Source organism: Platalea leucorodia, assembly GCF_965183815.1.
Source record: "Platalea leucorodia genome assembly, chromosome: 1".
NCBI lineage: Eukaryota > Metazoa > Chordata > Aves > Pelecaniformes > Threskiornithidae > Platalea > Platalea leucorodia.
In genome coordinates, this window is record NC_138823.1 from 131,499,944 (window position 1) to 131,515,037 (window position 15,094).

Below are 15,094 nucleotides of genomic sequence, written 5' to 3' on the forward strand. Positions count from 1 at the left end.
TACAAGAGACCTTTTCTTTACTGCTGTATCTTCTTTCTGTCTTCTTGCCTCAGAATCTTTGAGAAACAGCAGAAGTGGGAAGGCTGCTCCTGTGAAGCGTGCAGTGGCCCCTTTTATAACCCTGGGGGATAATGCCTGCTCACAGCAGAAAACATTACTCTACTTTTTTTTTTTTTTTGCCATGTGCTATGAGTGTCGTTTGTGAAATTTTAGTAATTACCTATGTGAAAATCAAATCTGGATGAAGGGGTGAAAGCCATGAGTTCCTCTGTACGATAAGGTGCTATGCAAAATTCAACAGTGGGCATTTTAGAACCAATATGAAAACCAACAAAAGAATGCATAAGTCCAGGACAATATTGGTTTATAAATTCAAAGTTAAGTTTGGATGAGGAGTGCGTGATCCAGAATAATTCCATTAAGCTGTGTATCCTGGTGAATGGAGTCTGACTGGCTGACTTCCATAATTTATTAAAAAAAAAAAAAAGAAGTCTTTGACAAATGAAATATGTTACAACTACTAAAGAAACTTTGCTCAGAAAACAGATGAGGATTGAGAAGCCATAGATGTAAGATTTTTTTAAATTTAAAATATCCAAATACACAGTTATTTAATTAGGGGCTAAATGAAAATGAAAAAAAGAGACAGATTTCAAGCATGCTAACTGTTTAAAAGAACTAAATATTTCTGTAAAGAATATGTCACAGTGGTTTTTAGGCTGCCTGGCCCACTGCCTTCTCCTGAGCTTATAGGAAGGGAAAGGAGGAGAAATGCTCATACCACTCTCCTTCCAAGGGAGGAGTCAAGAAGAAATACTCAGCATTTAGGCCTCTGAGGGTGTGGTATTAGCGTTTGTAACCCAAACTTCATATCCCATGTTAGAAAGAATTAAAACTAGAAACAGATGACACTGCTTTAAGTATTCTTCAACAAAATATACTGCTGGCTCTTCTTAGAGGAATATATCAAGGCAAGTTATTCTGCGACAATTATGGTAAACTATTAGAGAACACAATGGTGAATGCTGGGGATGGCTCCAGAGCAAAAATTCATAGACTAGGCAGTCTTTGGAACAAGCACTTTGAAGACAAAAATGCTAACTTTTCTTGAACCAATGTTTCAAAAGCTAAACTTTTTCATTATACTTATTCCCCTGAATGAAATGCATTTTCTTTAACGTTTATCCTTTGATTCTTGCATGTTAAATTAATTCAGAGCTACTAGGCTACTATATTTGCAAAGTACCGAAGTGGTCTTTGTGAAAGTGTTCAAGACAGTTAATGAAGCTAATGAAATTTTATGTGATCTTCCTACTGATAACTTTTCCTTAATCAGAAGACTCTAGGAAATGGGATTTTTTTTTAAAATTCAGTATACATTAATCTTCTCCTTAATTAAAAAAAAAAAAATGTAGGGGGAAGGTATGCATATGAAACTAAAACACCAACTCTTCAGCCTAGATTCACAGTGCTTGTGCAACAGATGTGACCCCAGTGTATTGCTATGTACAGATTCAAAGATAATTGAATCCCTCTGTAGTAGCTATTAAAAATGGGTAAATGCCGATTTCCAGATCAAAATGAAATGGAGAGAGATGAAGAATTTTGGGAGAAGTGTGTGAGAAGGGGGATAGGAAGGAAGATGAAAATACTTTCTGTGTCGCTGGAGACATTACTCCTTCTTTGCTCAATATTAACACAAATATTTTCAGAAAATCTTTGCCAATTTGGAACTGCAGCCTGAGAGATATCATAAAAGCCCTGAGCTTGAGGACAAACCCCTTTATTTACTGCATTTTAAAGGATATTATTTCAATACTTAGAGTAGCAACTCTTTGTTTTTAGAGAAACATCCACTTTCATACTAGATTACAAGGTACACTTCTATATTGCCAGCATTTTTCCTCTCTGTTTTCCAGCTGATATCAAAGTTTTTACTAACAATAATTCAAACAGGAATGGATTTCAGTTTTTCCTTTTCTATAAATGGGTCTTCAGTGCAGTAAAAAGGAAGCTGGAAAAATAATTTTCCATAATAGTGATTTTTTTTTTGAGTTAAAGGAAGACAAAGAAATAGCAATCGCTGTTTTCTCCGTGTAATCAAATTAATGTATTTTGTCCTGGCAGTTTTCTTTTACAATGACTTAAGAACAGTGAATTATTCTCATCTGAGCAAGAAGTCTTTGCCATTATAATAGTTAAACCTATGGTCCTCTACTAGGAAAGCAAGCTGTAATCAACCCCTTAGCTGTTACTGAATTACACTTATCTCCACTTCGCCTGTTTAACTTCCCATAAGCATGCTAAGCACCTCTTTAGAATGCATTGACCTCTAATTATTTCTTGCTTTATGTATCCCTTAGCCCACATTGAAGAAATAAAAAATATTCCTATTGGTATACGGTGCAGAATAATACAACCTGGTTTTGTTTTATTTGTTTTGTATACAGAATGAAATTTTAACACCTTTGGGTCCTCCAAAAATCAAAATGCCATGCATAATGAGTGAATTTCATGCTTTGCCATGTGAAGTGACACTGATGAAACTGTTTTTAAGTAATGGGCCAAATTCACTATTGCAGTAGGGTAAAATTGCATCATTCAGGCTTTTTATTATCTGATTACCAAGTTGCAAAAAATTGTAGCCATCCCATAAGCTGCAGTCTGAGGTCTTTCTGAAGTCACAAGATGCATTGGATTTGTGGGATTTATGCAGTGGAACCTGTACATTCATACACCTATGTTAATAACATTCATGTTTTTCTGAAGTCAAGGCATGACTGGTAGAAAAGCTGTCTTTATGCTTGAGTGAGAGCATTTCACTTTCTTTTCACTGGAGGAATTTTTAGCCTGGCAGCAATAGCATTATAATAACTGCCAGCTGCTCACTTGGCACAAGAGTGCCTAGAACCAAGACGAAGAACCTGGTGTATTTTATGTGTAATTTACTTTTCTCTAAAACTTGAAGGTTTAGGCCTCATAAATATTTTGATCTGGTCTTTGATGGCCTTTGTACACATCAGTCTGGGAATATGCATGTGGAGCATAGCTTGCGGATTTTAATTTGGATTACATTGACGTAATTCCCACCAGGATAAGGAGAGAAATTATTCTGGGAGATTAATCTGTGAGTGGGTGGTCAAGAAAGAAGGAAAACCTTTAACGTTAAGCAGATGGACCTCCCTCATTTTATACTGTATATTGGGAATGCAAGATAATAATCTCCCCAAATATTGGATAGTATTGACCTGATTTTAACATCAAAAGAATAAGGTTCAAGACTTTATTTGTGAGGTGGAAACTTGGGAATGGAGAGGTTTTTTTGTATCCTCAACTCTCATTGCCCACCACTGTCAGGGCAATGATACAGCAGAAATTGGGTCTGGAAGGGTACACAGGAGCAATTGTTGTACCTTTGTCCACCTGTAAACTCACATAACTGCAAGCCACAGAGAACTTGACTTATAGTGCTGCTTTACTCTTTGGTATTTAAGACTTGCTTCAGAAACTACCGTGTACTGAAGGAGAAACCAGGGAAGATTATGGGCATTTTTGATGTCTTTATTTCTAAATCCTTGAGATGTATCTGGAAACAGACCATACAGGGGTAGAAAGTAGGTAGGAAGACATGGTGGTCTCTGCTGGTCTGATTTTGGGAGAGAAATTTTGCTCTGATCTGGTAATGGGTTTGACCATAAGTATCTGAGCAACAAACACTGAAGCACCCAATAAGGTTGATACCAGTGGGTGCTATCTTGCATCCCTAGGATGCAAGTTCCTTGCATCTCTACATTTCATTTCTTACAGTGGACAATCTCCAGTGAAATTAGAGGAAACTGAAATTCAGGCCATTTCACCTGCATCCATGAGAGAAGGGAAAAATTTTCCTCGTCCTGAAGATGTCCTTGGGTGTGCATGGGAGTATAATATTTGGGAATTCAGAGCTTTAAAGGAGTATGTGATTTGAAGCAAATTGTTTAATTCGTTTCACAGTTCTTTATTAAAAAAAAAGGAACGCCTTCTTTCTTGGCAGTCTTCCTCTGTGTTAAATAGATTCTTTGTAGAAGGAGCTGTCTTATTCAAAGTCCTGTGCAGTAGTCAACTAATGAGTCTCTGATCTCAGCTGCTACTGTAATGTAAACAAATGCTGCTTTACTATAATAAAGTGCTGCTTTAGTGATACTTTTTTTTTTTTTTGATATTTGTGCCAAGCCTGATCCATTTCAAATGAATGGGGAAGCAACATTTTGATTGAAAGGAACTGCAAAAACCAACCTGTTGTGTAAATCCCAAGCTTTTGGTTGGGAGGTCCCACATCTAGGGATTGCAGTTCACTCTAAATCCTGTTTGAGATGTGGACAAGAGAGTAAAGCAATGAAAAAGTGGAAAAAATGTAGAAAGGTGACACAGTTAGGAGTCTTACATGCTGGCTCTAGGCAGTAGCTGGAAGGAAGATGTCATTCTCTCTTCTTTCTTCCCCTCCTTGTTTTTATTCCAGTACAGGGGTAAGAGTATATCTGTGTTTGTGCCTTCTTCCCACCACACATGCACAACACCTGTGGTTAACGAGAATCCGAGAGGAGGTCGCTCCTTCTCTTTCCTTTATACTTTTCATACTACTTATTTTCCCTCCCCTTCCTTCTGGATGTATAGGGGAATGAAAGAAGGAATTTAGCCAGATTTATGCTTTTTCTTTCATGTACAGCTGTATGTGTCTTGGGATATTACAGTTGGGTCCCTGTCTCCTGCCTTTCCACTAAAGTTCCATCGTATTTTTTGGTTACCAGGCTTCTCTGACAGAAGGATGATAATATGCATGTGATCTGTTTTTGCTTAAGCTACTTACAGATCGTGAGTAGCAGTGGGGCTGACCAGCTGCTGCTTGTCTCGTGGAGTTGCTGCCTCAGTTACTTTGAGGAGCAGAAAAAGAAACTGGCTTCTCTACAGGTTGAGGGTGGGAGGAGGACTTCTTTCTGCAGTGTCACCAGAACAGTGGAAGACTGCCTTTTTTCATGCACGTTCTTTTCCTCACAAGCTTTCAGCGCCCTATGCAAAATAAATGTAGCTTCAGAAAATACCATCGTCAAATTTATCCCGACTTGCCTCAGCAGCAAAACTGGGAGTAGAATTTTGACTCTCTGAGGTAGTTGGTTCAGCTGAGCCCATTTTATTTGACTGTTCAATAAATGATCACTTTCCAAGCTTTCTCATCAAAACCCAAACCGGTGCAGACAATAACGGATAAAATTAGATTCAAATAGTTGTTGAAATTTTAAAATTATTTAAGAGTGAACTTGGTTTGTTTGTTTGTTTAATTATGTTTTGTGTCTTCCACATCCGTGGGGATGCACTGTTCTAAAATGAGCCTTACTGGATGAGGTAAAGCTGTAAGTGTTGCACACTGATGCCTCCCAATGACCAATATAAAGCAGCACACTATGTATATTTGTAGCGCTCTTCACCTCCCCCACTCATGTCATCATCACTAGATCATCTTTTAAAGTAACTATTAAACTTCCCATGTACCAGCTAGCGAGTGTCTTTGTGTTAAATTCTCATTTAACGTTGTGCAGTGATTGCATGTTATCAAGCGAGGGGGGACAGCTGCAGCATTTAAAATGCATGTACATGGAGCTAATAACTCGTGTATTTTTAACACAGTAGGAAAAATTCCATAGAAGCTGAAATAATAGCTAGTGTACTTCTAATCTTTAAAAATAATACTAATTAAAAAAATTCTGTGGAAATGTCAGTGTAAAATTTTATCTACTACCTTATGGTATCCAGCAAAACCTTTTGTTGTCTAAAAAGCCAATTGTATTATTTAAGGAATGCATTCGCATTTTAAATATATTCATACTTTAAAAAAAAAAACATTCTCTGCAAGTTCCTACCTCTTTTTCTTTGTATTTTTCCTCTCACAACTGTATTTGGATAAGACCACCATAAACCAACTGATTTGTGGACACTCGTTAAAAAAAATTCTATTTTAAGGGACAACCTAAAAATCCGGGAAGTTGGCATCACCTTCCAGAGATGGTGCTCTTGGTTCAAGGTCAGACAGTTGATCTTTAACCCATCCTGCATAGTTCAAAGTGGATTTTTAGCACAGGGGTTGTCTGCTGATATCAGTCCTTTTTTGTATGTTTATATTGGTAGAACTTAATGAGATTACATATATTTTGATGAACAATTGCTGCTCTGTAAACTTGCCACCTACCTACAGTGACTCTTATGAATATTTGATGATAATAAGTAGTAGGAACTTCACTGTGATGCTCACATGCCCTTAAAAAACAGCAGCATGGGAATAGCTTTTGTTCTGCTTTTTTGCTTGTGGTAAACAGTATGACATATATATACATGTTAATTATTAGGCATATCTAGCATATTTCTGTTGTTAATACTAGAAGTTCCATTTAAATCATAATTCTGTTGTTTTAGGAGGGAAAGGATGCAGGATGGAAGGCACAATTTTTAACATCTAGATTTCTATTTTGAGTTGAGGCAGGGTTGACTGGTCGGTCTCATGCTTCTAGCTATGATTTAGCAGTTGAGAAAAAGGAAAAAAATACAGTGGAACATGCTCACCACATGCAGCCATGTTCTACAAAATCTAAAATTAGTATCTGTAGATCAACAGTTTTGCAGACTTCTGTGCAATGTCTTTGGTCTATCCAGTATCGCCTTATAGATCCTATAGGCAGTACTTCTGTGTTACATTGCAAATTAGGCAATGTCTGTCAACAGCAGGCATCACCTTTTATCATCTCTTCATCTGGTTTCTTTCTCACATGATAGATGGTGTAATAGAGGGTCCACACCTTCTATGTTGTTTCAAGATGTTTTTGTGCGAAGCTGGTATTGAAAACCACGTTCCTGATTTAATTGTTTTGAATTGTAATACTTGGTTTTGTTTGCACAATTGAAAACCTACTGCTTTAATTATCCAACTTGCTTTACAGACCATGTTCAAAACACAAACTAATGTTTTCTAAGTTGCCGTAGCTTGTTTAATTACGTGTTTGTCCTTCTGAGACTTGCAGGGCCTGCTACACAGCTATATTTTTCCTTACTAAAGTGTTGAGGACAGCAGCAACAGCTCTGACATTTATAGTTAGATGGTTTTTGTATTTAAAATAATCTGGCATAGTATTTACTAGAATTATTTTTTCCAGTAGCTCCTGCATATTGAGAGTGTAAAATCCATAAGTTTATTAATGCTACTATAGTGTTTTTCTTGAGAAGCGGTGCTTTACAGAACTTATTTTTCTTTCAGGGAATCAGTTTCCTCCTGTTGCAGCTCAAGATCTTCAGTTTGTTCTGAAGGCTGGATACCTGGAAAAACGCAGAAAAGGTAAGTCTAAGTATCTTTGTGAAAACTAGTGCATATTTTATATCTGGGAAGTCTATGTGTCAGTATTTGATGTTATACCACAAATAACTTTATACAGGAGTGATAAATAAAATGGAATAAAAGCTGAAATGTTGAAGCCTTATTATGTAAAAGAAGCACAGCACATAATTGCTCCTGTAGTATTAAAAGAAAATCCCATTTCTTTATTGACTGAAAAAAATCATGCTGTGAAAGTCCACTGTCAGCCATAATTCAGACACTTTCAGATATTTTTGAAGAAAACATTAGGAATGCATGTAAAAGTACCATATGTTGACTTCATGTTTCAGTGAGCATCAAGATTTATTTTCCTTCAACAGGGCAAATATTGATCTCAGCTTTGGTTCAGTCAATATTTACCTTGATTCAATAAATCTTATATTGTCACTTTAATACCCACTTAATGCTGCAATAACTCTAGGAAATATTTAGGAAGTTGTTCATTATTTCCTTATATTTAATGTTACACATGACTTCTCTCTTTATATGATTTCAAATTCCCATTTGTTTTCTTACCACCAGTTTTTATTTCTAATTTCCTTTTCAGTGCCATGCATTTCTCTTCTTCGTATCCAGATTTCGTTTCCTTTCTTTAGCACCTTTCCTGTCTCCTCCTCCCTCTTACGCCACCCTCGAAAAGAAGTAACATGTTTGTGTTCAATATTGACATAAAGTGATATAACACAAATTACATTAATTGCAGACCACAGTTTTCTCGGCTTTGAATGGCAGAAGCGTTGGTGTGCTATCAGTAAGACGGTCTTCTATTATTATGGAAGTGACAAAGGTAATTATAATAATTATGGTAAACTATAAAAATGATCTTTTAATGCACAGACCAATATGGAAGCTTTAGTGGAGTTGGAAACTGTGAATCTAAGGTCATTTTAAGAAAGCAAATGAAACTTTTAAAGGAATAGGTGGTTCTTAAACAGTGCTGTTAATTTCTATAATGTGTAAGTATTCTTCAGATATGTAAGTAATGTGCTCATTTTCTAAAGCAGGGAAACCGAGGAAAAAGGATTAAGGTACTTGTAAAGCTACTTTGTGTGTCAATAACAGCTAGCTATTAGGTTTGATAGTATGCTGGTACTCAATTAACTCACTGGACAGAAAATGTTCTTTCTGTCCGAATAGGATTTGCATTTTAAGTCATCCTCTAGCAATTATACCTTCTGAGTTTTTTAAAGATGGTTCTATCCAGGAGTATGTTAGTCTAAAAACTGCATAGTGGAGTTCCATGTTTCTTTCTAAATAGCTTATGTTCTGAAAAAGCTAGAAATGCAGTAATATATTTAAATAAACATCAGTCATGGAGACTAAAGCTAGCTTCTGAAGATGACTTTTAACTTTTAATGGCCAGTTTAGAAAGAATCTGGCATAAATGTTGGGATATCACTTTGAAATTTTAAAATTGACAGTCAAATAAGAAATCCTTTAAATTTTGTGCCAAGTGTATTTGATGTTTAAGGGTAAAACAAATGATACAGAAATATATCTGAGTAAATTTTAAAAGTGCAATTACATTGTGTGTCGTCCCCCGTCCCCCACCCCCCGTACTTATTCCTGGGCAAACTTTCCATTGAAGCTTTTTTTCCTTCTGCTTATGTTAGCGTGACTCTACTTGAGATTAGTGCAGGTAGTTATTTTGTGTTGTTTTATTCAAAGACTAATTTAATTTGGTCCAGTTTGTTTCATTCCTCAATATGCTGACTCATTTAAGCTCGTTCTCTCTTTAAAAACAAAAGAAATAAAGTAAGGGTCTAATTGTAAGTCCAGTTTTCATCTTGCTACAGTTTCCCATCATATTCTCTGTTTGCAGAGTATATCTGCCAAATGTTCCCTTTTCTTCTTTACTCTTTTCTTGGGATTTACAGATTGATCAAGCTTCAAAAACATAAACAATCTTTTTTCAAAAATTTTGAGGAGGTGTGGCATAACACTGATTTGTCAGTAATGATTTATTTCTTTGGAAAATTATCTTGTGCTGTTTGTTTATATATAGTTATACATTATTTAGTACTTAAAAAATGGCAAATTTTTTTGTCAGAATATATTGCTAGTTCTTAAAGATTGTTCTGGGCTTTTAAATCTTTGTCTTTTCATCTGCTAGTTTTTGCAAAAAAAAAAAAAGGAAAAAAAAAAAGCTTGTGTTCCCCCCCCCCCCCCCCCCCCCCCGCCCCCACTTGTGTCTGTTCTAATTATTATTTATGCTTTCTAGCATGTGGTCTTTGGATTAAGGCAGGAAAACTGCCCACCTGTCCTTTTTCCATCCTCTTGTTTTTTGTCTTTTGCAACAACCTCACTATCAAGGCTACATTGTCATTTCTAATACCTATGCTGAAAGTTAAGATACACGGAAGCATGTTCCCCACCACTCAGCAGGTTGGTGTCACATTAGGAACTGACTGTGACATACTGTGGGATCTCTTTCCTTTGTGGATCTATAGACAGATGCTTTGGTTTATACATTTACAGCTTTTGTAGGCTGCAGATTGTTTGGGGAAGATCCTCCTAACTGTAACCTAATGATGTGGGAGAGGCACATAGTGCATGGATCATCTTTTGGGAATTGTATAGACATGGGCGGACTCCAAACAGGAGCTCATGGAGGAAGCAAATAAATCAGATGCATGAATTTCTGCCCTACCTCCATGTGACTAGTGCTGTTAGCGCAGAAAAACTAGCGCAGCATGGTGGAATAGTTTGCAGATCTGGGATGACCAACAGTCACTCCAGAAGTTGCCTTTGAAGAAGAAAGCTTTTTTCTAGACTGGTCAGAGGTACTTTCTTCAGCCCTCTAATGCCATAGTACATAACGGTACCTGTTCCAGAGCAGCAGCAAACTGCCATCATTGTGTGGAAACTGGATACCAGTGATTGCTGTAGTTCCATGGCAAACTAGTTTGCTGTTGAAACTGAGCTGTCGTCCTGATGGTTGTGAACGTACGTGCCTGCTGTTTATCATGCTGTTTAGCTGTAGCTTGTCAGCATGGATGAGGTGTGCATGGATGAGGAGATCTGGCATTTAGTCACTGGAAGAACCTGAAACTGTTGTCACTCCCACTATTATGGCCAGCCGTGGTACCTGCTGTAGTACGCTGTCGTATCAGGGCCTGTCTTCTTTTGCTGTGACCCTTGATGCTGTACCAGATACCATGGACCATGCAGAAAATGAAGGTGTGTTCTTGCCAACTGTAGAAGAGTAGTGAAGTGTGCATTGAGGTGGCTTCATGCAAATTGCTGCCACCTCCTGAATCGTTGGGACGGCGTCTGTCTAAACGATGCCAGTCTGCCCTTGCCTGTGCAGTGTCTGCAGATGTTTTGTATCAGCGAGGCCCTGGTTTCTGGCAGGTTCCAGGACTGATTCACACAATAGGAAAATTCCCCCTCGTCAATGTGAACCCAGTTTGAAGTGAGGCAAGGGAGAGGGAGATTCCATATGTGCTCAGTGCTGCTGCCTGTGTCACTTTTAATGGGTAATGGAGTGCTAGTGCCTGTCTGTTGTGGGACGTAATGCAGAGGGGCAGCAGGACTTTCCAGGCCCTGCTTGGCTTGTTTTGCATTGTGTATGCTTTTAAAACTGGACACACAGGCAAATAATCTGTGAAGGATATTTTGTGTCTGGTGCAGTGTGTATTTTGTTGGCCAAGGTTTGATTTTCACACTTAAATATAACTGTAAATGTAACTGAGTGCTAAATGTGAGACTATAGGATGCCTTTTTATTAGGTTGTGTAGATTTGTTGTTTCCAAAGCACTTTTAATCCTTCTAACTTTCTCCTTTTTACATTGGGAAAGCAAGAAGTATGGAAGTGTGTAAAGCTCACAAACACATGTAAGGAAAAGTTTCAGAATCATTTATTCACACCTGAATGATGAAAAATATGAGGCCTAGTCCAGGAGAATATAGTACATGCTAAAGCCTGTGGAAATACAGTAAATGACTGTGTGTTTGTGTATGTCTCTGTGTTCACCTAAGAGATTACAAGCATCCTTTTAACAGTTGTGATGCCTGCAGGCTAATGAATGTTTTGTTTCCCTGTTTCCTCCTCTATTTTCTAGTACATTTGGTGCAGCATTGGATAGTGAAACAATGTTATTTATCCCTGCAATATAGACAGGTCTAAGTGAATCACCTACATTTTTTTTTTCCCCAATCAATGATATGTGCAGTAGATGGAGGAATAAGGCTTAAAGGTTTGACCTAATTACACGCCAGAAATAGGTATTGCAGGAAGCACGTGTATATTTGTGCTTGTGCTGCAATATCCGTTGCCAGCATGTGGCCCACAATATTGCAGAGAAGCGTGTTTGATTGTCAGAGCTGGCTTGGATTTCCAGAAGCTTGCCTGGTCCTCCTTTTCGTAGTCTTTCCTTCCATAAACCTTTTATAGTCCTTCTCTTTTCTTTGCTTCCATGCAGTTGCATCCTGAGGTGGGTACCCTGTTTGCATATCATTTTGCTGTATGATCTCTGGCAGTTACTGTGTACCCAGGCACCTGGGTGGTACAGCTAACTTTTCAGACCTCAAAGCACATGTGATGAAAGAAAGTTAATTTGTTGCTTTATAAATGAATGAATTAATGGCTTCATTACTTCTTCCTCACTAGGCCACAATGTTATATGCCCTTCTGTCTCAGCAAACCGGAGAGATCAGCTAAATGTTTAGCAAGACAGTAATTGATAACATCATGGTAATTTTTTCCCGTTAATGGGCACTAAAAATTTATTTTCATTTTTATAACTTGAAAATGGTATCTGCCTGCCTGCCAGTAATATGGTGTTGAAGAGGGGGATAATTCAGAGGCTTTTAGAAAAGTCTGAGGTTGGTTTTTTTTGTTTGTTTGTTTTTTTTTTTAAACATTTTTAACACGGACATGAAAATTTTGGATTTCTCTGAATAGTAAGATAGTGATGGCCAGGCCAATGGATGGACTACTTCTATTTGTGCAAAAGAGGGTTTTTGTTTTATTTTGTGGTTTGTTTTTTAGAAGAACTTTGTGACTGAACAATATTAAGGGAGAGGGAAGCCTAGTTAGAGTTGCATTTGCAAATCTGTCCTAGTGACTTACCTAACCCAGCTATTGGACTTTCTGCCACATGCTAAGCTTGCAGATTTCTCCTTCTAGGAGTGAGGAAAGATACACAAACCCAATGGAACGCTGTTGAACTACCATTTTGCTTTTAGCTACAGACCTCCTTTTCTTACTCTTCCCTCTCTGAACAACCATGTAGGAAAGGCAAAAATCCTTGTTTAGTTTAGACTTTACTTTTGACAGAATCCATAATTGAAATCTGCAGGAATTGTGAATGTTCAATAGGACTTTGTTGTAGCAGGGTGATGGCAATCAAAGGCATCTATCTAATGAGTACTGAATCTGTTGCTTTAAGAATATTAAATTCAGACCTCGAGAGGCACACTTGCCGTTAATTGTGCGTTATTTAAAAAATAACTATTGAGTATAAGCAAACTGAATATAAACAGACGGGTGCCCTAAATAATGTGCTTCAATCATTGCCTCTGTTTCTTAATTTTTTAAATTTAGATTTCTCAGAGCGCTAGATTAAAGGAAAGAAAAAAAAAATTGATTGCATTTCAGATCTGCTAACTAAAAGAGAAGAACTCCTATGCATGCATTTGGAAAGGACTGTTCCGAAAGCAGGAAAAGGAATTACCCTTTTGGAGATACTGACACTTACTATTTTTAGAGAGCAGACATCCTGCATATGGAAAAGTATGTGAAACTACATTTAGCATGAAGCCATGTAAACCATAAGATCTTACAGGCTCCTAATTTCAAGATGAAGAGAGTTAAATTATAGATTCTAATAGTATCTCTAAATACTTTATCACTCTCTGAAATCTTTCTGTTTGCCTTTGTTCCTTACGCCTTTCTCTGTAACTTCTTTCCTTTCTACTATCCGAGTCCTCTCTGTTCAGAATGCACTAATTCTTTTTACATGTGCTAATAATATGGGCACATTGCCTTAGGCCTCAAATTTACAACCCAATCATTTCAAGACCCTGTTGAAGGTTTACCCTTCTTTGTTTTAAAAGTTCCCATGGACTCAGTTACGCAAGGTTACTTCAAAGCCCTTTTTCTCTGCTTCCCTTGAGACTCTTTTTTCCCAATATAATATTGGCCCTGTTTCCGTTGTTAACAACATTTCACTATTTTTTGGATGAATGAAGTTTATATGTAAGAGAAATGTTTAAAGTGGCTCTCAAATTTCATTCAGATCTGTATTTTCTCTATTTTAAATATAGCCCCGATATTTATGTCTCTCAAATATCTATGTACTAGTTTTTACTTTTTAAAAAATACTTAGTGCCTGACTCTCCACTCTGTTATACTAGCTTTTTACAATTCTGTATTCTTGATGCAAAATGATCTACACAGACCCAGATTTATTTTTCTGTTGTGTGCCTGATATGGGGAGAAAGGAAGAGGAGGAGGAGATGAGAGCAAAGAACAGCTTATTCTGAAATGAGATTTGACCTAATTGTGAAACAACTTATGCTTGATGATGTTTGTGATCCTTTTTGTTTTTACAAGACTGATAGTATTATACCTTAGCAATTCTGTTCTATGTTGTTCATAGACAACTTGAAGGTTTCCCGTTGTTGAATTGCAAAGCCCTATCTTGAGAAAATAAGAGGCAGCAAGAATGTTATCATTCTTCAGAGAAGTGTGTTCCATCTGCATGTCTCTCCCTAGTTCCTTCTAAATATGCTGTTGTATTCCTGCCTCGGCAAAACTCTGGTTCTGATTTGGGGGTTCAAAATGAAAGTGAAATCTCTGTAATGTAAATGTGCTTCCTGAAGATACCTTTAAGGCTCCCACTATAAAAACCAACTATATCTAATTTTAAGTCTCCAAGTAAAATCTTTGTCTTCAAAGTTTTTAAACTTCAAAAACTATTTAAATCTTCCTAAAGCACAGTCTCCAGAAAATATTTCTGATATAAACAATGTATCTCTGAATGTGAAAGTTCACAGAAGTCACTGTGGCACTAACTTTACGTGGCAGCTTTAAACTGAAAGCCCAGGTCTGGCTCAGCACCTAATTAGCTGCAAGCCTTTGCCGATACATGAAGTCGAGGTGATCATTAAGTGTGATGATCACAAGATGGCCCTGCCTTCAAGCCCGCACCCGACTACCATGCCTGGCCAAACAGCTGCCATGGGTCATGGTTTGCTCCGTGGTGATCAGGTGATGGGGTTGGTCTCCAGCCCTACCTGGAGAGGCATATTCTGCAAGAGCAACTGGGATTTGTAGACCTCCGTTGCTTGTCACCATCAGAGCACGCAGCTGAGCTATAGCTGACCTGTGTCCTGCCATTCTGTATTTGTGGAGCCATTTCTCAGGACATACTAGGTCTTATCTCTGGCTTGCTGCCACAGGGAGTGTGAATGTATACTGAGAGTCTTTCAACTTTAATGGGTTCTGGGTCAGGGCTGTAAGTGTCTCATTGTCTTAAAATTTCCTCATGGTCAACATTTTAAGCATATGTGTAATGCTACACTGGGCTTTAATCAGAGGTACTTTACTGCACAGACAATTAGAAGCAAAAGTAGTGATGCTATAACTAGTCTGTTGCTATAAAGGTCAGTGGAAGAGTTTAATAGCAAAGGATATTTTTTTTTTTTTTTGGTGGTGCATACAGGTAATTTTCATTAGCACTGGAACGGCAT

General features: G+C 37.5%; 1 protein-coding gene across 1 annotated transcript in view; it reads left to right on the plus strand.

Annotated features, from left to right (window-relative positions):
* The window catches only part of SKAP2 (src kinase associated phosphoprotein 2), a 120,590-nt gene that overhangs the window by 62,958 nt on the left and 42,538 nt on the right, over positions 1-15,094 (plus strand). The window contains exons 5-6 of the mRNA XM_082317179.1: positions 7,280-7,357; positions 8,100-8,183. Coding sequence (XP_082173305.1) covers positions 7,280-7,357; positions 8,100-8,183 — 162 coding nt within the window. The remainder of the gene's footprint in view (positions 1-7,279; positions 7,358-8,099; positions 8,184-15,094) is intronic.